The sequence below is a fragment of the Callorhinus ursinus genome, unplaced genomic scaffold, assembly GCF_003265705.2.
Source record: "Callorhinus ursinus isolate GAN/ISIS: 27379988/994484 unplaced genomic scaffold, GSC_fseal_2.0 scaffold15, whole genome shotgun sequence".
Taxonomy (NCBI): Eukaryota; Metazoa; Chordata; class Mammalia; order Carnivora; family Otariidae; genus Callorhinus; species Callorhinus ursinus.
In genome coordinates this window covers 39,415,645-39,433,034 of record NW_027397077.1, presented here as the reverse complement: position 1 = coordinate 39,433,034, position 17,390 = coordinate 39,415,645, and the positions used below count along the sequence as shown (strand labels likewise).

The following is a 17,390-nucleotide window of genomic DNA, read 5'->3' as shown; positions in this document are numbered from 1 at the left end:
GACAGGAACTTTATCTGGGCCACTTTTCACCTTGTAGAGCAGTGATTTGGGGTGACTGTGTCTGAATGAGTAGACTGCAGATTCCTCAGGGGCAAGATTTGCAGCTGATTTGTGTCCCACCCACAGTACCTAGTAGGGAGCACCAGGAGCATGGTTATCATCAAATGGGTGTTTTTGTCTGCTCCACTCAACAGCTGCAAGGCCCTTGAGCACCTACGTCCTGTGGCTGTCTCATCTCTAGGCGTGCCAGCCCACAGGTGCCTAGCACTTGGAAAGTATTCCTTCAGTAACTGAATCTGTAAAGGGGGTGCCAAGGTTGGGAATGAGTGAAAAGCAATCCTCTACATGCCTGCTCTGGCCCCAGTTAAACAGGTGAAGGTCACAGCTATAGAGACTCTGAAACACCTGGACTATCCTACTGGCAGAGGACTTGAAGCATCTGAAATTCATGAAGGGATGGGCAGTAGACTCTTCCTCCAGCAGTTCTGCATGCTGGCTAAAAAGCCAGCTTGGCAGACAAACACCTGAGTTCAAATCCTAGCTCTGCGACTTCCTAGTTGTGGAAATTTAGGCAAGTTAATTTTTCTTAACCTCAGTGTCCTTGTGGAGATACCCACTCTATTATTAACTTTCCCCAGAGTTATTGCAAGGATTACATGAAATTGTGTATCTAAAAGTGCTTAGAACAAGGCCTGCCACTGTTAAGTGCCTGGGAAATGGGAACTGTTATATCATCTTTGCTGTTGTCTTACAAATGCAGCAGGCACAGCAACCAGCAACCTCTTGAGCCCAATTATTTACTATCCCTGGGGGACGGAGCTTCCCTTTTTATCCCTTTGCCCTGGCAGGAGGTAAGAACCCAAGAATTCCAAACAGACCATTTATTTTCTAAGAATCAATATATTTTCTTCCTTTGAAATAAATACAAACCAGTTTGAAAGGTGGGGGAATCTATGGGGAAAAGGGAAGTGGGGACAGGCCCCAGTCTTTTTTAGTACCAAATGACTCTGGCGCGACCCGGAAACGCAGTTACAAATGAGAATAATTTAAATTCTCCGCTAATTACAGTATTTACAACAGCAGGGGAGGGGGTCACCTAGTGCCCCTCTTCCGGGCTGGACAGACATCAATCCCACTGCTAGGCTGGGCAGATGCCCTCTCACCTCACCACCTGCAGGGGGCCTCAGGCCACTAGGCAGTTACAGATTCTCCTGGAACAAGCAGAGCAGGCAGAGGTGGTGGGATGGCCTGTTTTATGCAGTGTCCTAACCTTGGCCCACCACCCTGCACTACAATGCTGTGAGGTCTCTGGAGCTTTCTGGCCAGTGGGACCTCCCTTCTCCTTGCGCAGAGCCACCATGGGCCCTTGGAGTGTTCTGTACAGTCCAGCTGCACTCAGGGCGGGAGGGACCTCCCCCACCCAGCTTCCCCTGAGACTGGCCCCAAGACCAGGAATGAGTCAGTGCAGAGGCCGGTGCCACTCCAGGACAGTGAGCAAAGGGGGGAGGAGAGAGGTGGCAGGGCACTGTAGGTTGGGCTGTGCTGGGCATTATCAGTCACTATCACTGGTCTCACTGCTCTGCTCGCCCTGCACCTTGCTGCGGTGCTGCAGAGCCCTGTGGTAGGCAATCTGCACTGACTTGCGGATGTTGGATTTGCGGCCCTCCAGCATTTTTTCCTTGTCGAGGTCCTGGTTCACGCCCAGAGGAACCAGCTTAGTTCTCGGCAGCCACTGCCTGTAGGACGAGGTGAGGATCACATAAGTCATCTCTGGGAAAGCAACAAGCACCAGCCTTCATCACACACTCATTCAAAAACACCTCCTGAGCGCCCACACTGAGCCAGGCTCTGTTGGGCAATGGGGTTACTGAGACTAAGAGAAATAGTCCCTGCCCTCTAGGAATGGCTCATAGTCTAGTGATGAAAAGAGCCCAGTCAACAGACCTACTACGGGGTAACCACAGGGTATTTCTGAGTGCAGAAAAGGCAGAGCCATGACCTAACCTGAAATAGGTACCCTGTCCCATAGGCTCCTGGCAGACTTGATGGACATTAAATATCCTCTGCAGACAATGCACAAAAGCACATTACGTACATGTGACAGAACAGAGATTCAGAGCGTGAATGTTTATGCTTGTTTTATCCCCATCTTGTCACCATGAAGGCAGAGGTGGGAAAACTAAGTGTAGAAGCCTCCTAAGTCTGGGTGGGGAGCACACTTGTCACAGTCACTAATGGCCCTTCGGCTTCTAGCTATAGCTGTTTGTCAGTTGCTACCCACTCAGGCTCTCAGACTCATGGTCAACACAACCCTTTTGCTCAAAGATCTGAATCCCTCCCCCTCTGATTTGTGATAGCCCAGTCTGTCTTGCTGGAATTTCCTGGCAGCCGGCCCCTATACCCAGAGTTGCATCTGTGGCTGTGAGTCACACCAAATGCTCCCCTCCTCCCTTACCAGGTTCGCTTGTTGTCAAAGAAGAGGACGAGGTAGAGATGCTCTCGGGCTTCCTGGGTCATCTGCTCCCCAAGTTTCAGCACCTCCAGTGGGGGCACAGGAATGGGAACCCCATGGTGGAACATACCTTCCCGGGGCATCTTTGGATCAATTATCTGAGGGTGTAATAAGACCTTTGTTTGGTTCAGTCCCCTTCTTCTGCACGGCTTACTCTACCTAAGAACTGGGAGACTATCTCTGAAGTGGGGACAGAGAAAGGTTATTATGCCACAAGGCTGCAGTGCTGACCCTTGGCTTCTTCTCATGATGAACTATTTCAGACCCAAGGGTACAAAGGGAAGGAAAAGGGAGACATGGAACAACTAAACAGGAACCTCTCAAGTGTCTATCTGCCAAAGACCCTTGTTCTCTGCAGCTCAGCAGAAAGTAAGTAAAGTTTGCTAACTGTGCCTGCCATCTGGTGTTGGGAGACAAGGGGTATGATAAGAAAAGGGGAAGCCTACCAGAGCTGGGTATGATGGATATCCTCGGCATTTGGCCCACACCAGGTCCAGAGCATCCAGGGGCGAGTCTTCATCCTCTGACAGCCAGCCAGCTCCCCGTCCCAGACTCTTCCTTACCACTTCACAGGAATGGGAGAGAGGGGGTGGATCAGCAGCTAGGGGGCTGGCAAGGCCCTGACACCGGGCCCCCGGCATCCCTGGCCTTGGGTGAGGGTACTTACTGCTGTGGCCCACGCCGCGGCCAGTGCCCACGGAGTAGGCCTCGTTCTCAGTGCCTGAGGTATCTTCACTGCTATCTTCCGGGAACGTGCCCCGAGAAAAGGAGGGCTTGCCCCGGCCTTGTTTTGAGGGTGTTGTGCTATGGACAAGACAATAAGAACTCAGCGTAAAGGAGGGGAAGAGTGGGTAATGGCATGGTAGATGTCCTCTCTTTAAACTGGGCCCCAGGGTCTAAGAATTTTTGAAAGCTGAGGCCACTTGAAAAATTTCAAACCCAAATGCCCTCAGGGTTGGCAGTGATGTGATGGACATGAGCTGGATTTAGCAGTGGTGGTGATGAGAACACCCCGTCTAAAGGCAGCACTGGCTAGGTTTGCCAGATCTGATTTTTAAAGAGAATACAGACGCTAGGAATTTTATGTGGGAGTACTGGATTCATTTTTTAAAAAACACCATGCTGGCCAAACAAAGTATGTATGCAGGCCAAATCCAGGCCCCAAGGCATCAGCTTACACTCTCTGCTCTGTCAGCTTAACCCAGGATGGTTCCCACTATTCCATTATGGTGACATTCTTATATATGCCGTTTATTTTGCAGAGAACCTTGGGTCTGAGCCATCTTAATCTAGGCTGAGGTAGCTGGCATCCCACTTCATAGGGAAACGTGGAAGGGCATCCTGAAGACGGGCCTTGATCTGGAGGGCTGATACCTGGTTCGGTCTGAGGCAGCGCTGCTGCTGCTACTGCTGCTGGACTCAGAGTCGGAGCTGCTCCGGGGAAGGCTGCAGTCATTACGATATACCAAGAAACTCTTCTTCACTGGCTGATTTCCACCGCTGAAGCCATTGGCTGGTAAGTCTTGGTTGGCGGGAGGGGGAGGAGGGAAGGAATCGGTCAGGAAGATGTAGATCAGAGATGGCACAGGGGTAGGGGGGACTAGGAGCTTAGCTTTCCCTTCTGTGCTGGAAAATTCCTCCAACTTTGGCCAACAGAGCCAGCTCTGGGCAGGGTCTGCCACAGTTGGCCATAGTCCTGCCCCACCCCTTGCTCTTCCCTTGGCAGTTACTGGTCTTAAGACACAAATGGCTTAAAGGGCAGGAAATCCCCAAGGAGGGTGAGAAGAGAAAAGGTGAAGTGATACAATGGAGGGGATCCTGGATAGGAATCTAGCTGGGTCAGTGTTTCTGGACTTCAGTTTCCCCATCTGTAAAATGAGGGGACTGAATTAAAGGATCCCTAAGGGCCCTTCTAGCTCTGATATATTATAGGCAAATGAAGGGTAAGTGGGAGTTATGTTGGGGACGATGGCAGCTTAGCTCACTTTCTTGGGGAGGGGGGTGGCTGGGTGATGGTGAGGCTCACCCATTGGGGGGTCTTCTGTGGATTTATCACTGTCGCTGTCTGAGCTCGAACTGGGCCGGGGGCTCCTACCCCGCTTGCGCTGACGTAGGGAGCCCATGATGGGGAGCTGGGGGGGCCCCACAGGACTGCCTCCGTGGCTGGGGGTCATCTGGCTCTCCCGGTTTTTGGGGGGCCGGCCCGGCCTCTTGGGCGGTCCAGCCGTCTTCGGGTTCTTTTTGGAGAACAGAACTGAGGTTCTCCTGCCCACCTCATGTGCGGGGGTTGAGGACATGTTGGGACCCAGGCCTGGAGCAGAGAAAGAGAGAAGGAGAGTTGGTGAGGGGCCTGATGTGGGAAGGGTAGATGCCCAGGGTATGCCCTGGGTCTATAGGGCCATTACTCCAGCTAGAGTTGGGGGATGATCTGGGGGGTATGGAATTGGGAACATTGTCTCTTATACAAATAGCCAGAGAGGCAGCTGAGAGGCCCCTGAATGGGGAATGAGGGAGAAAAGTACAGCTAGCTGTGTAGGAGAAACCTCTGCCTGGGGGATGGCAGGGGCTAAATGTGTGCTGCAGAGTCAAGTCTGGCTTGCTTTGGAGTCCACCTTGCTAGGGGGTTCAGACCTTTGCTTGTCTCCTGGCTGCTGCTCTCCTCGGCGGCACTGTCTGTCTGCCCATCCTTGTCACAGGCTGCCGGGTGAGGTGTCAGGCTGCCCCGGCTCGTGGGGCCGTGCCGCTCAGGCCCATCCCTTCCAGTTTCCCGCTGGTGGGCAAGCTTTCGCCGCAGTGCCGTCATCTCTTTCTTGATCATCTTTGCACGCCGTGAACGGCCCACGCTCTGCTTGCTGGCATTCACCTCATCCAGCCGCTCCAGCAACAACTTTAGCTGCTCTTCCACCGGCAGGTGCTTCTGGTTCTCCAGCAGGACCAGCCGCTCTTCCTCTGCTGCTAGGGGTGGACATGGGGAGGTGGGGAAAGGTTAGACTCAGGGCAGCCCTCTGGGCCCCCTGAACCTGGGCAAGCAGCAAGAAACCCAGTCTTTTCCCCTTGGCTTCTCACCAGGAACAGCTGTATAACAGCAGCACCAAGATGTGGAATGGCGGGGACTGCTATCTTCACCCAGTCTGGCTTCTTGGGGAGCATTCCTGGGGATAGCTTGCCACTGCTCAGCCTAGCTACTTCCTGCCTACACTGCCCGTTCCCAGTAGGGGGCTTTTGGAAAGCTGTTCGTCCCTGGCACTGGCCTCTATGTGTGTAGCATGACTTATCACCCACCATCTTCAGTGTGTTGTGGGGCTTCATCTCCAGTCAGGCTGTGGGGGATATGCATGCCCGTCTCAAAGTCAATGCCCATTTTTTCTGCCTGGCGCCGGGCCTGGCGGAGCACAGCGCCACCCTGTTCACGGAGTCGCACTGCTGCCCGGTAGAAGATGGTGTCCTTGGCGTTATACTTGAGGCAGTTGCTGACGATAAGGTTGAAGTCCTCCTCAAAATCATCAAAGTTCAGGTAGCGGTAAGCCTCCAAGTTCTGCTTCATGGTGAAAAAGTCCATGGGCTTTTTGATGTGGTCTAGGTAGTCAGGTACCTGGGAGAGTAGGGTAGGTGTGGCTAAGTGGAGATACGCTCCTCATTTCCCCTGAACCCTTGCTCCTAATACCCCCACCCCCTGAAATGCATCCAGCAACCTCCTCCCACCACAGTTAGAGGCAGGCATATAGCACAGGGGGAAGGAAAGCTGGATTCTAGTCTTGACTTTACCAGGCACAAGCTGTGTGACCATGGCAAGTCTCTTAACCTCTCTGGGCCTTCTTTTCCTCGCCTGGAAAATGGTGATGAAATTACAGTGAAATCTACTTCCTACAGCCATATGAGGCTTCAGTAAGAAAATGGCTATGGCAATCCTCTGGAAATAACACCATCTTGCATTCCTATAGTTCTTTTTACTTATCATTAAGACTTATAAGGAGGCTACTGCCTCAGGCCTCTCATTTTATACCTTTTAGAGAGAAGAGTCTGCCAGTCAGGACCTAGGGCTTCAGAGCTGGTTCTTTAGGTGCTGAGCCTTCTAAAGTCTCCGTTCTAGGGTTCAGCACCCCGAAAGTGTCTTCCTGCCCTGGGATTATTCATTTGGCAGACTCAGTCCCTGCCTCTGGGGAAGGAGTGCAGATTGCCTCCCATTCTGGGCCCTTGGGGTATGACAGGGACAAGACAGAGTCCAGGTGATGCATGTGGCTCCAGTTCATCCTGGAGCCCCAGAGCCACCAGCCCCTCTCTTCATGGTCCCCTCCTAGTCCCTGGCCCAGACCTGCAGCAGGGGTCCAACTGGGAGAGGAACAGAAAGAAGGTGGAGTGAGGGGAAGGGATTCTTACTTCGTCCAATTCGGTTACCTCAGACAGAGGGACCGGCTCGCTGAAGATGTTGCCTGTGTCCTTTTCTTGGAGCTGCTCCAAGGTTTTGCGAAGGAGGATGAGGAAAGGGGTCAGCTGCATCTCCATGGCGATCTGCTGGACCTTGATCTGACACACATAAAGGCCCGATCAGCCAGGCCCGGGCCAGTCCCTTGGCAGAGGTCTGAGGGGATGGTAGCAGCTGGTTTGGGATATTGCCTTCCTTCTCCCCGGCCCACAGCTGGGTGTATTCACTCAGGTCTACTTTATAAAAAGGCCCAACTACTCTGGCTGGCCTTTCCCTTCCTTAAGCTCCCAGTGCCAGCTACCTATATCATATAATCTAGGGTCCCTTTCATACGCTTCTGTGACATTCTGCTTGCAATGAGCTTGAGAACACACTGGGTGCCAGGAAACCTGACTCCAGCATCAGCCCTGTTGCTTCCTGGCCAGGGGATACATGCTTTTCCTTGTCCCTGGACTGTTTTCTCTTTTGTAAGACAGAGTTGGCCCAGGAGCACTCACCGTCTCCCTTTTGAGTTTCTCCCGCTTGCGGATGAGCTCCACCAACAGCCGAGCTCGCTCCAGGTCGTGCCGGAGTCGCTGCCAGGACTTGAGCTGTTCTTTGAGGGCCCAGTTCTTATCCTCAGAATCTCTCTATAGAGGCAAAAAAAGGAGATGATGAGGGAGCCAGAAGAAAGGCCAAAGGGGAGGAGAGCCCAGGAAGCCTGGGGCAAGGGTAGGTAAAGCTTAAGGAGGGAGCACAGTAGTTTATTGGCAGGCTTGCTAGCTAAAGTGGGAGTTCCTCAACCAATGTGCCCCCTAGGCCTGGCACAGAATCAATGCTTGCTATATGCTTGTTGAGTGAATGGATGAATGAACACATAGGAACAGTGTCCTTCTAGTGAGCAGATAATCTATAAGGATTTCGTCCTGAGCCTGGTTTGAGGGCTAGCTTAAAGGAGGAAATAGCCTAAGTCCTCGGATACTGAAAGCTACAGTCACAAGTCTCAGTCCTTGTGTCCCTGGCCCCAGTTCTTAGAGCCCACAGGGAATCTGACACGGTACCCCGACTTGGTCACAATTCCTCTGAGACTGTAGGTGTGTCTGTAGGCGACGTAGCAGCGGGACTCCATTTCGGGACTGCCGTTTCAGCGTCCAGTAGCTGTGTAACCTCTGCATGAACTGGCTCTTCCTTTGGATGGTCAGGCGGTTGGTGATTTTACTGAGCCTGGAAAGCAGGGAATAAAGAGATAAACCCACTGAGCCATGCTTTTCTTAAGCAGAACAGGGGTCTCTGGCTAGTGAGAATTCCTGAATGGGGCTGAATTGGGAATAAGTCTATTGTCAAAAAGACCTGTGACACTTGGCTTAATGCAAAGAAGAGCAAATGGTACCAGACAGGAAGCCAAGCTCCCAGCATGAAGCCAGATCCCTAAACCTGTTCACGAAGTTGGGTGGGGGAGGGGTATCAGGGAGCTTGGCCCCTAAGACTGCTCTTGTCACGGCAGCCTGGAGTACTATTTGACCCTGGGATACCCTGCTCAGATTGAGCCTTGGAAGGTTTTAGGATAAAGTACAACTGTAAAGCAGTAAACTATAGAAAATCAACCGGATAGCATAAGAGAGAGTTAAAAATAACTGATGATGGCAGCCCTCATCTGGATTCATTTGTGGCAGTGACCACTTTGCAACTCCTTGAGCGTTTCCTTCCCCCTTTATCGTTCCATTTCTCCCTTCAGGGTCAGACCATTTCTGCCACTGTGGCTGGTAACTACTCCATCCTCTTTCTTCCTAACTTAAACTAGACCATCAAAATAAAGGGCAGCTGAAAACACTTATTAGGTCTACAATAAAAGCTGACATTTCTGGCTCCTAATGTAAAAGTCAGGTGACCTGCTAGAGTTAAATTCTTTTGGAATCTGGTGTGATTGTTTTTGTTTTTAAACTTCTTTGTAGCTCCTGGTAAAATAACCCAACCCTGTCACTCCACTTGGGACTATCCATCTCTAGGAGGGCTTCTTCTTCCCTTACCAGCCTATATCCACTCCCCACATACCTGTGTGGTGGGATGCAAGGCACCGACACCACAGGTGCTGCTGCACGCTTCTCTGCCAGGATCTTCCGTGCCTTCTTCATCTTGATCCGGGACTTGGCCTTGGCCTTCTTGACCTTCTCTGAGCTCCAACTCTTACCCTCATCCTCCTCCTCCTCCTCCTCCTCCTCCCCCTCACTGTGGGACAGGGCAGGCAAGCGGCGCGCTGAACCTGGGGGCGTGTGGATGTCGCAGTAGGCCGTCTTGCGGACGCTGAAAGAGGTGCCGTTGGCACCCGTCTCCCGCACAGGCTCCATCTTCATGTAAAGGCCAGCCTGCTGGGCACATGTCACATGGAAGGCTGTGTAGCAGTTGGCCTTGTGGCACTGGATGCAGGCCCCTGAGCCCCGCTGTTTGCAAATATAGCAGGTCAGCTTCCAGCGAGCTGGCGGGATGTGCTCAATGCTGTCAATAGGCTCCAGGAAGACTGTGTTGGCGAAGCAGACTTCAGGGATCCACAGGGCACACACCACATGGGCCCAGCGCCCATCATCTGTCTGCTTGAAGGCACCACCCTTGTTGGGGCACAGGGCACAGTCCACAGCGCGGGAGGGTGACTGTAGGCAGCGGCGGCACAGCCACTGGCCCTCAGGGATATAGGGGACACCGTAGCACTCTTGGTGCACAGCCAGGTTGCACATGTCACAGAACAGGATGACATTGCTGTTCTGGCACTCCCCATCATTGCAGATACAGCACACAGCATCCTCGTCCACTAGTGCATTGGGGTCACCTTTATTGTGGCTTTCAAAGTAGGACTCCTTCTCCAGCCGGTCCATTAAGTACTCAAAGATCTCCTGTGGGATGGGACTCACACCCTCTGTCTTCCGCCGCTCGTTCATGATATCCAACCAGATGTAGTCCTCCTCGTCCATGTCATACTCTACTTCCTCGTCCAGCTCCTCTGCCGACTTCTCAATGTACCTGCAGTGCGCAGAGGCAGCTCAGCACCATATGGTTGAGATTTCCTTCCCTTAAAGACAATGGGCTACAATTGCTGGACACTTACTCAATGCCAGGCCTGTGCCTTTACTTATGCTGTCTTATTCCATCGTCATCTTAACCCCAGGTTTTGTAATTATTATGGTTTTGCATAAAAGGAAACCTAAGGTTTAGGGAGTTAGGAAGCTTGTGTACTAGCTACTACACCACCTCCTCGGAGGTGCAGAGGTTCACTCAAACTCCTGAAGGGAGGAGGGTGGGACAGCTAGGACCTATTGCGTTGGTCTGGATGATGGTGCAAAGAGTCCGAAGGAAGGTCCTCACGTGTCACTTGCAAATTATGTATCATTTTTAGTACCAGCTGGCAGTGTCCTGAATGGAGTTGCCATGGGTCTTCTGTCAGCTGGGCAGCTCAGGGCTCCCTCAAACTCTAGGTATTGTGTTTGTTCTCTGGATAGCCTTGGAAGATAACAGAATAGCTAAGATTTACTGAGCATTTACTGTGAGCCAAGCATTGTACTGTTACACATGTATTCTACCAGAGCCATAGCATTAATGTTCTTATTGCCCTTATTTTGTGGATGAGGAAAATGAAGCTTTGAGAAGTTAATTAACTGCCCAACACAGACAGGTCATACAACCAGGAAGTGGCAGAGCTACAGTTCACACTCTACCCTACAGCACTCACTGCACCAGCAGGACTGGAGCTGAGAGCTGCTCCAGGTCTCTGGCATACAGAGAAGGCTCCCCATGCCCCCTGCTATGCTCTAGGTTGCCTGGACTCTGGTATTATAAAGCTACAGAGAGCTACAATGGAAAGAATGGGGCTTTGGCTTCTGACAAACATGGATTTAAATCCTGGCTCTGCCACTTTGTGACGTTCAAGTCATCACTGGTCTTTCCTGAACCTCAGTATTACTGATGATAAGATAAAGATGCTACTATTTTCTCCCAAAGACACTTGTCAGGACTAAATGGAATTTAAAAAATGAATGGGCTAAATGAAGTGGCACAACATAGCGGGTCCTAAATAAATGTTAGTTTCTGTTCCTCCCTTCCCCTATCCACAAGGGAAATGGGGTTCTGGGTGCTAAGAACAGGCCAGGTGTACACAGGCTCTGGAGCAATGCTCTGTACGATAGTAGGTAAATAAGGTGGCTTCCCTGGGCCTCTGTTTCCTCATCTGCAATGATGCTAACCTGAACCTATTTCATACAGCTGTTGTGGGCATTAAATGAGTTAATACAGGTAAAGAACTTAGAACAGTACCTGGCATGATGCAAGTATTCAATAAACATTAGCTTTAGTATTAGCTTTTGTACAGCCCTGACCTATTTTGCCTTATATTCTAACTATTTATGTGTCTAACTCCTCCACTCTAGGCTAGAGGCAAGGATCATGTGTGATTCACTACACAGAATAGGCAGAGTGTTGTTCATTTCAAAGGCATTTTGGAGGTGGAATGGAGGAGGGAAACTAAAATACTGTCTCTATAGGAAGCAGTTTCTTCCTTTGCCCTTTACTTCTTCCCCAAAGTGACCACAATGTCCTCATCCTCGAAAAAGGGTGTGGCTCAGAGCTTGTATGAACCATCCAGCCACTTCCAGGCCTTGGCACCTTTTCTCTGCCATGACACATGTGACATTACGCGATGGTGCATAACACACTCCCACAGTGTACCCAGATTACAGGCTGTGGCACAGATAGATAATGTAGGCTGCATGTCATGTATAATTCCTGGCACACCAGCCTACACTTCCCCCACTTTCCCCCTCAAGAAAGCATATCAGATGCAAGCAAGAGAAAATGGTGTTCTCAGAGAGATAACCTCAAATCTTCTCAAATTTATATATAAAAAATATCATTTACAAAACCTGGACAGTTCTGCTAACAGTAGTAATAAATGATATGCAACATATCTCCCAGCTGATCGCAGTGTACCTAGCTGAGCACTGCTCCCGTGGAGAACAGATTTGAACCCCAGGAAGAAAGAGTGAATCTGAGCAGAGGGAGGAAGAAATTGGGTGGAATGAACGGTCTGGACTGCCTATCAGAGCAGAGAGTGCTGAAGAGCCATTAGGAGGGAGGGCAGGCCCAGGCAGGGGTCTGTGTGTTGGGGGGTGGGCACAGCAGTGAGTGCTAACATAAAAGAGAAGCAGTGGAAAGCCCGAAGGGAGTGAAGCTGGGCTGGAGAGATGAAAGAAAAGAAGAGAGGAAGAAGAGACTGGCTAACATATGCACAAAGGAGAGACCAAAGTGTCTTACTAGGCCAAATCACTTGAGTTCCCACAGGCTTGATTTTATTTATTTTTTTATATTTGTTTTTTTTCCCACAGACTTGATTTTAAAGAACTGAGACTGAATATACCATCACATGGATTGCATTTTTGGTAAAAACTACCTTTCATATAAAAACCTTTTCAAGTCCTTTTCAGAGATCAGGCCTTCTGATTAGTTGACACCAAACATTGCTCCTTAACTTAGCCAAATGCCCTCTTTGCCTTGAATGCCAAGACTCAAGAGAAGTTTTACACTTTGTTTTTGTACCATCCTTCAACTAAGGTTTCTGCATCTAGCTTCACCACCACACTGCCCCCATCCCTTCATTTTTTACCTCGTGTTAAAGGAATTTAGCTTTACGCCCGTGACTTTGTTAGGAGCCACCATGACTAATTTTGGAAGGAAATGGGATGCCAAGAAACAATTAAATGAAATAAATAAAAGGGCCAACAGAAGAGTACAAAACATAGGCAATGAAAATATTGCTTATACATGCCAAAGGATGGGTGACAGTAACAGAATAATGGGAAAATTACCTCTTCAGATTTACCAATTGCTTTCAGGACCTTATAATATCAGGGTGCCTAGTCTTCTACCTCTACCTGGCAGAGGAATATTATATATGCCCTGCAGATGGGGTCATTAGAACACCAGAAGCTTTTCTCGAGGTTACACAGTGATGGAGTGGAGAGGGTCAGCAACCAGACACATGATGTTTTGATACAGTGGAAACAGTATAGCTTTGGAGTCAGAGTAACCTGGATTTGAATTCCAGTTCAAATCTACTAGCATGTGACTTCTGGTCCCCTTTCTGGACTGTGGGTTCCTCATCTGCGAAATGAGAACAATACCTGCCTGAGTGAATTGTGAGAATAAAATAAGGGAGTGGCTGTAAAGTACCCAGTGCAGGGCCTGGCATGTGGCAGTATATAGTAAGTACCACCATCATTAGCTGGGGCACTGTTCCTCTCACTGCCCTGGCAGGACCAGTGTGCTTCTGCTACCCTTTATTTCTGCCACTCTCTCTGCTGCCTGTTACCTCTCCAGCTCCTGAGCCCTGCTTGACCAGTTTTCCAGAGTTGGGAGGTAGAGGTGGCCTTACCGGTAATAGGAAGTTGGCCGGGGCGGGGCATCAGGGGTGTCCTGCTCCAACTCCCGATATACCACCTCTGGCAGCTTGGGAGTGGTGCTCACAGAAGCATTATGGTGATGGTGATGGTTGGAGTCCTTGCGCTTCTCCTTGTTCTTATGCTTGCCTGACTTGGGAGTAGCAGCTGGTGTCTCAGTGTTCTCCTTGTTGCTGCCATTTTCAGGAGCCTCCTCAGGGGCCTCCTCATCCTCTGACACCACATCCAGGTTGTCAAAAATGCTGATGCGGTGGACACGGCCGTGCAGGTCCACCTCCACCATGCGCTGGGCCTGTGCGTAGCTCATCACCTCACGGCCCGGTGACTGGGATACCTCTGAGGGGCTGGGAGACTGCTTGTTGGCTGGGCGTGACTGGCGCCCCTTCTTCTTGTGCTTGCGGAGTGGAGTCTGCTGCGGGGGCGGTGGGTTGTCGTGGTCATAGTGATATAGGTGGTACTCGATACCACTGTAACTCTTGTAGACCTTGCGGCAGGTCTCCACGGGGCACTCATACGGTGGCTTAGTTGCCCGCAAGTTGTGGCAGAAAGTCTTCACATCAAAGTCCACCCCCATGCTGTCACATCTAGAATGTACAGATTAGTTAGCATAGGCCTGGGGACAAGCTCTTGGCCATCCACTCTACTGCCTCCAGCCCTCCTTCTCCCCAAGGGTCCTAGCCAGCCCACCTCTATAATGACTCTAAATGCCATCGCCTCCACACCATGGACACAGTCTGGGCCTCATCACCTCCTGCCTAGTCATCCTGCCCTATATCTCTTCTAGCCTAATCTCATATAATGTGACAAGAGTAGCAAGAATCATGTCAATCTTTTGATTAAAAGCTTCCTGATGCTCCCCACTTATTTCAGGATAATATCCAAATTCCCTATGATGACATTCAAGGTACTCCTTTCATTGTCTGGCCCTAGTCCTCCTTTCCAGACTCTTCTCACTAGTTACAGGTGTGCTTCTATCTACCCAGGGCAACTTGCCATTCCCTGAATGTTATAACCTCTCATTCCTGCAAGATGATCTCTATTTGAAATGGCTTCCATCCTGATTGGTGAGCTCCTACTCATTCTTCAAAATCCAACTCAAATGTCACTTCTTGTTATGATTTGTCTTTCCCATGGGGAGCTATATTTCTATAGCATTCCATTCTCATCATTCCATCATGGTGGCATGGCACTTAACACACTGGAAGTTCTTTGTCTCCTCCCACTAGACCATGCTATGCAGTGCAGACATCAGAGCCTACCCACCTCTATATATCCCCAGTACCTGGCATGTAGTGGACACTCAGTTTTTGGCAAATGAATGAAAAACTTGTTGAATGAATAGCTAAATGAGGGGATCACCAGATTTGGAGCTGACAGAGGGATGAAGGCTAGTGTTAACCCATATAGAAGCTTGCTTGAATGGGTAGCCAACGATTTAATCCTGGGCACCAGCAGAAATCATTGCATTACAGAAAAAAGCAGTTCATTTCTGAGGTCTTTAGGGGAAGCCTATGCCCTGGCCCTGGCTCTGGGGGTGGTACCAGACTCTGGCCCTGGAAGTGATACCAGGTACTAAGGGTACAAACAGGAACATGACAATCTAGGCACACTCAGCTCCATGATGGTCCTCAGGGCCTTCCCTTCCTCCTCTCCAGTGTTCCTAGGTGAGCAGTGACAGCAGATGGCACCAGCCCCCAGGAAGCCCAGCTTGGTCAGAGACTGCCCCAATTTCTCCAGGCCTAGTTGAGTTCAACAATTCAGCTAGGGTGTTGGCACCATTCCAGGCAAAGCCAAACAGTGACCCCTCTTGGCCTCTCTCCAGCTACTTAGCCAAGCCAAGTGGGCTGCTCCAGCCTCTCGTCAAAGCCCCTGACTTCTACATTGGTAAAACTACTTCAACTTTTACTTCCTACCTGCAGCTGTGTCTTTAAACACAAACCAATCAGAGGAACACGCAAGCTCTTCTTTTTCAATGATGGGTCCCTGGTGTACTCTGCGGCTCTGTCGCCCTGCCTCCCAAAGTAGCACAGAGCCCCGGGCAGATGTCCCGCTGGGACTGGGCGGCAGAGGCGCACGGGGTGGAGACAAGAACTCAGACTGGAAGCCCGTGAGGAAGGCAAAGGGCCCACAGGGGTATGGCGGCAGAGCTCAGGGGGCTGGAGGAAGTAGGGGGCGGGGGCCGGAGCGATCAGGCCGGGCCCAGGCGGTGCCCGCAGCCCTCTCCCGGATGCGGCGACGTTTTCCTTTTGTCGAAGTGTAACATGTTAAACAAGGCTCCCCTCCTGCCATTGGCCCAGGCAGCCCTGGAGGATACTCTGTTGCCCTGGGACGCGGACTGGGAGGTAATGCACTGTCAGTTCTCCCAGCTGGAGTAGCCCAAGGGGCAGCCCGGCCAGACAGCTCAGCGCACGCCCCACGAAAGTAGTCTAGTCCTTCCCCGCTGGCCACTCCCGCCCCGGTCCCAGGCCCGCACTCACCGGCCACCTCGAGTCCGGGCTCATCGCCGGGGGCGCCCGCCGGGGCTCCGACCCCACTTGGGGAGGCCGGCGGGGAAAGACGGGCCGGGGAGAGAGAGCCCCAACTCCGGAGACCGCAGATCTCGCCACCCCGGCCCCCTGCCGCCCCACGCTCTGGCCCCGGCTCCCCGGGATTCCCGCGCTGACCCCTGCCGCTCCCGGTCCCGCAGGCGCCCTGGTGTCTCAACTCCGTCGGCCGCCGCCCGTTTCGAAAGCCCCTAGGTTGTCCGGCCTCGGGACCCGACACCGCCGGAACAATGGAGGCTCCCGGAGGCAGCGCGGAGACGGTGGCGGCGGAGACCGTGGCGGCAAAGGCAGTGGCAGCGGCGGCGGCAGCAGCGGCGGCGACGGCGTCTGCGCAGGGTAAACTCGGCACCTCGGCGCTGTCGAGCTGCACTTTCGCCACAGATCCCCGCCCGCCTGCTGAGTCTCGAGAGGCCATTCTCTGAGACTCAAAAGAGTCCCTGCACACCCCACATGGCTTCTCTAGCACCTCCATCTTAGAGTTGAGTTTCTGTAGACTGAAGACGCGATATTCGGGATCCGGAGTAGTCGGGCCGTTTGTGGCGAATCTGCGGACACGGACGGTGAGCGCGGGGCTGGGCTTGAGGAGCCCGCCCTTCTCCCTTCCCCCTCTGCCTCCTCCCTCTCTCCTGCTGGCGCCTCGGCTGCAGTAGGGACCTGGCCTTGGTCTCCGAGAAAGGCGGCGAGGCGGGGCTGGAGCCATGGGGCGGGGCTGGGGGCAGGGCCGGGAGCAAGAGGGACGCAGGCTGGAGCCTGAGGAAGGGCTCGGAGTTATGGGTAGGGGTGGGGCGGGTCTGGCGGAGAATAAACCAGTCCATGGGGCGGAGTTTGCGGAGAATGGGCGGGGACATCTGTAAAGCGGGCCTCAGTAAGGAGAATAGGGGCTGAACAGGGGTAAAAGGGTGGGGCTAAACAGAAGAGTGGGCCTCAGGAAAGAAAGGGAGGGGCTTTAGATGGGCTTGGAAGGCGTTGGGCTGGGGAGAAAGGACAAGGGCTGGGAATAACGACGCGAGACTGAAGTGAAAGGGCGGGGCGTGGAAAAGGTAAAGGGGCGGGGCTGGAAGGAAAGGGCGGGACCAGGTTAAGGATAACGGGAGTGGCTGAAGGAAAGGGAAGGAGCTTGGGAAAGGCAAAGGAGCAGGACTGGAGGAAAGGTGTGGATCTGAAGGAAGGGGCCGAATTTGGGGAGGTGTAAAAGGCTGGTGAAAAGACTTGTGCATGGTAAAATGGGATTCAGATGCTGGGAACCCTTAGGGTTGGCGGGGGAATGCATCATGGCTATGGATGGAAGGTTGGAAGACTGTCAAAACAGACAATTGTTTTTAATATGACTGGGCCACTTAGTAGCTCTGTGAACAAGTAGCAAGTTGTTAAATTCTTCCTGCCTTAAATTCCGCATTTATAAAAGAGGGCTCAAAAACTATTGTCAGTTCTTGGGGGTTTGGTCAGGTCTTGGGTGCTGGGAAGGGTCCACTTGTTAAGCAATGCTTGTTGCTGAG

General features: G+C 51.9%; 1 protein-coding gene across 12 annotated transcripts; it reads right to left on the bottom strand.

Annotated features, from left to right (window-relative positions):
* Window positions 1-880: 880 nt before the first annotated feature.
* Window positions 881-16,244, bottom strand: BRPF1 (bromodomain and PHD finger containing 1). 12 transcript variants are annotated; one of them, XM_025885279.2, is made up of 14 exons: window positions 15,829-16,244; window positions 13,327-13,935; window positions 8,967-9,926; window positions 7,976-8,138; window positions 7,433-7,564; window positions 6,890-7,036; window positions 5,795-6,104; window positions 5,144-5,467; window positions 4,539-4,823; window positions 3,887-4,034; window positions 3,180-3,316; window positions 2,959-3,077; window positions 2,456-2,610; window positions 881-1,736 (listed from the first exon to the last, which is right to left on the bottom strand). In XM_025885279.2, the coding sequence occupies exons 2-14, from the start codon at window positions 13,923-13,925 to the stop codon at window positions 1,553-1,555; spliced, it is 3,663 nt and encodes a 1,220-aa protein (XP_025741064.1). In that variant the 5' UTR covers window positions 13,926-13,935; window positions 15,829-16,244; the 3' UTR covers window positions 881-1,552. The 12 variants fall into 12 exon arrangements, with proteins under 12 accessions (XP_025741064.1, XP_025741065.1, XP_025741066.1 ...); XM_025885280.2 differs by having other exon boundaries at window positions 5,144-5,464; XM_025885281.2 differs by having other exon boundaries at window positions 6,908-7,036.
* Window positions 16,245-17,390: the final 1,146 nt, after the last annotated feature.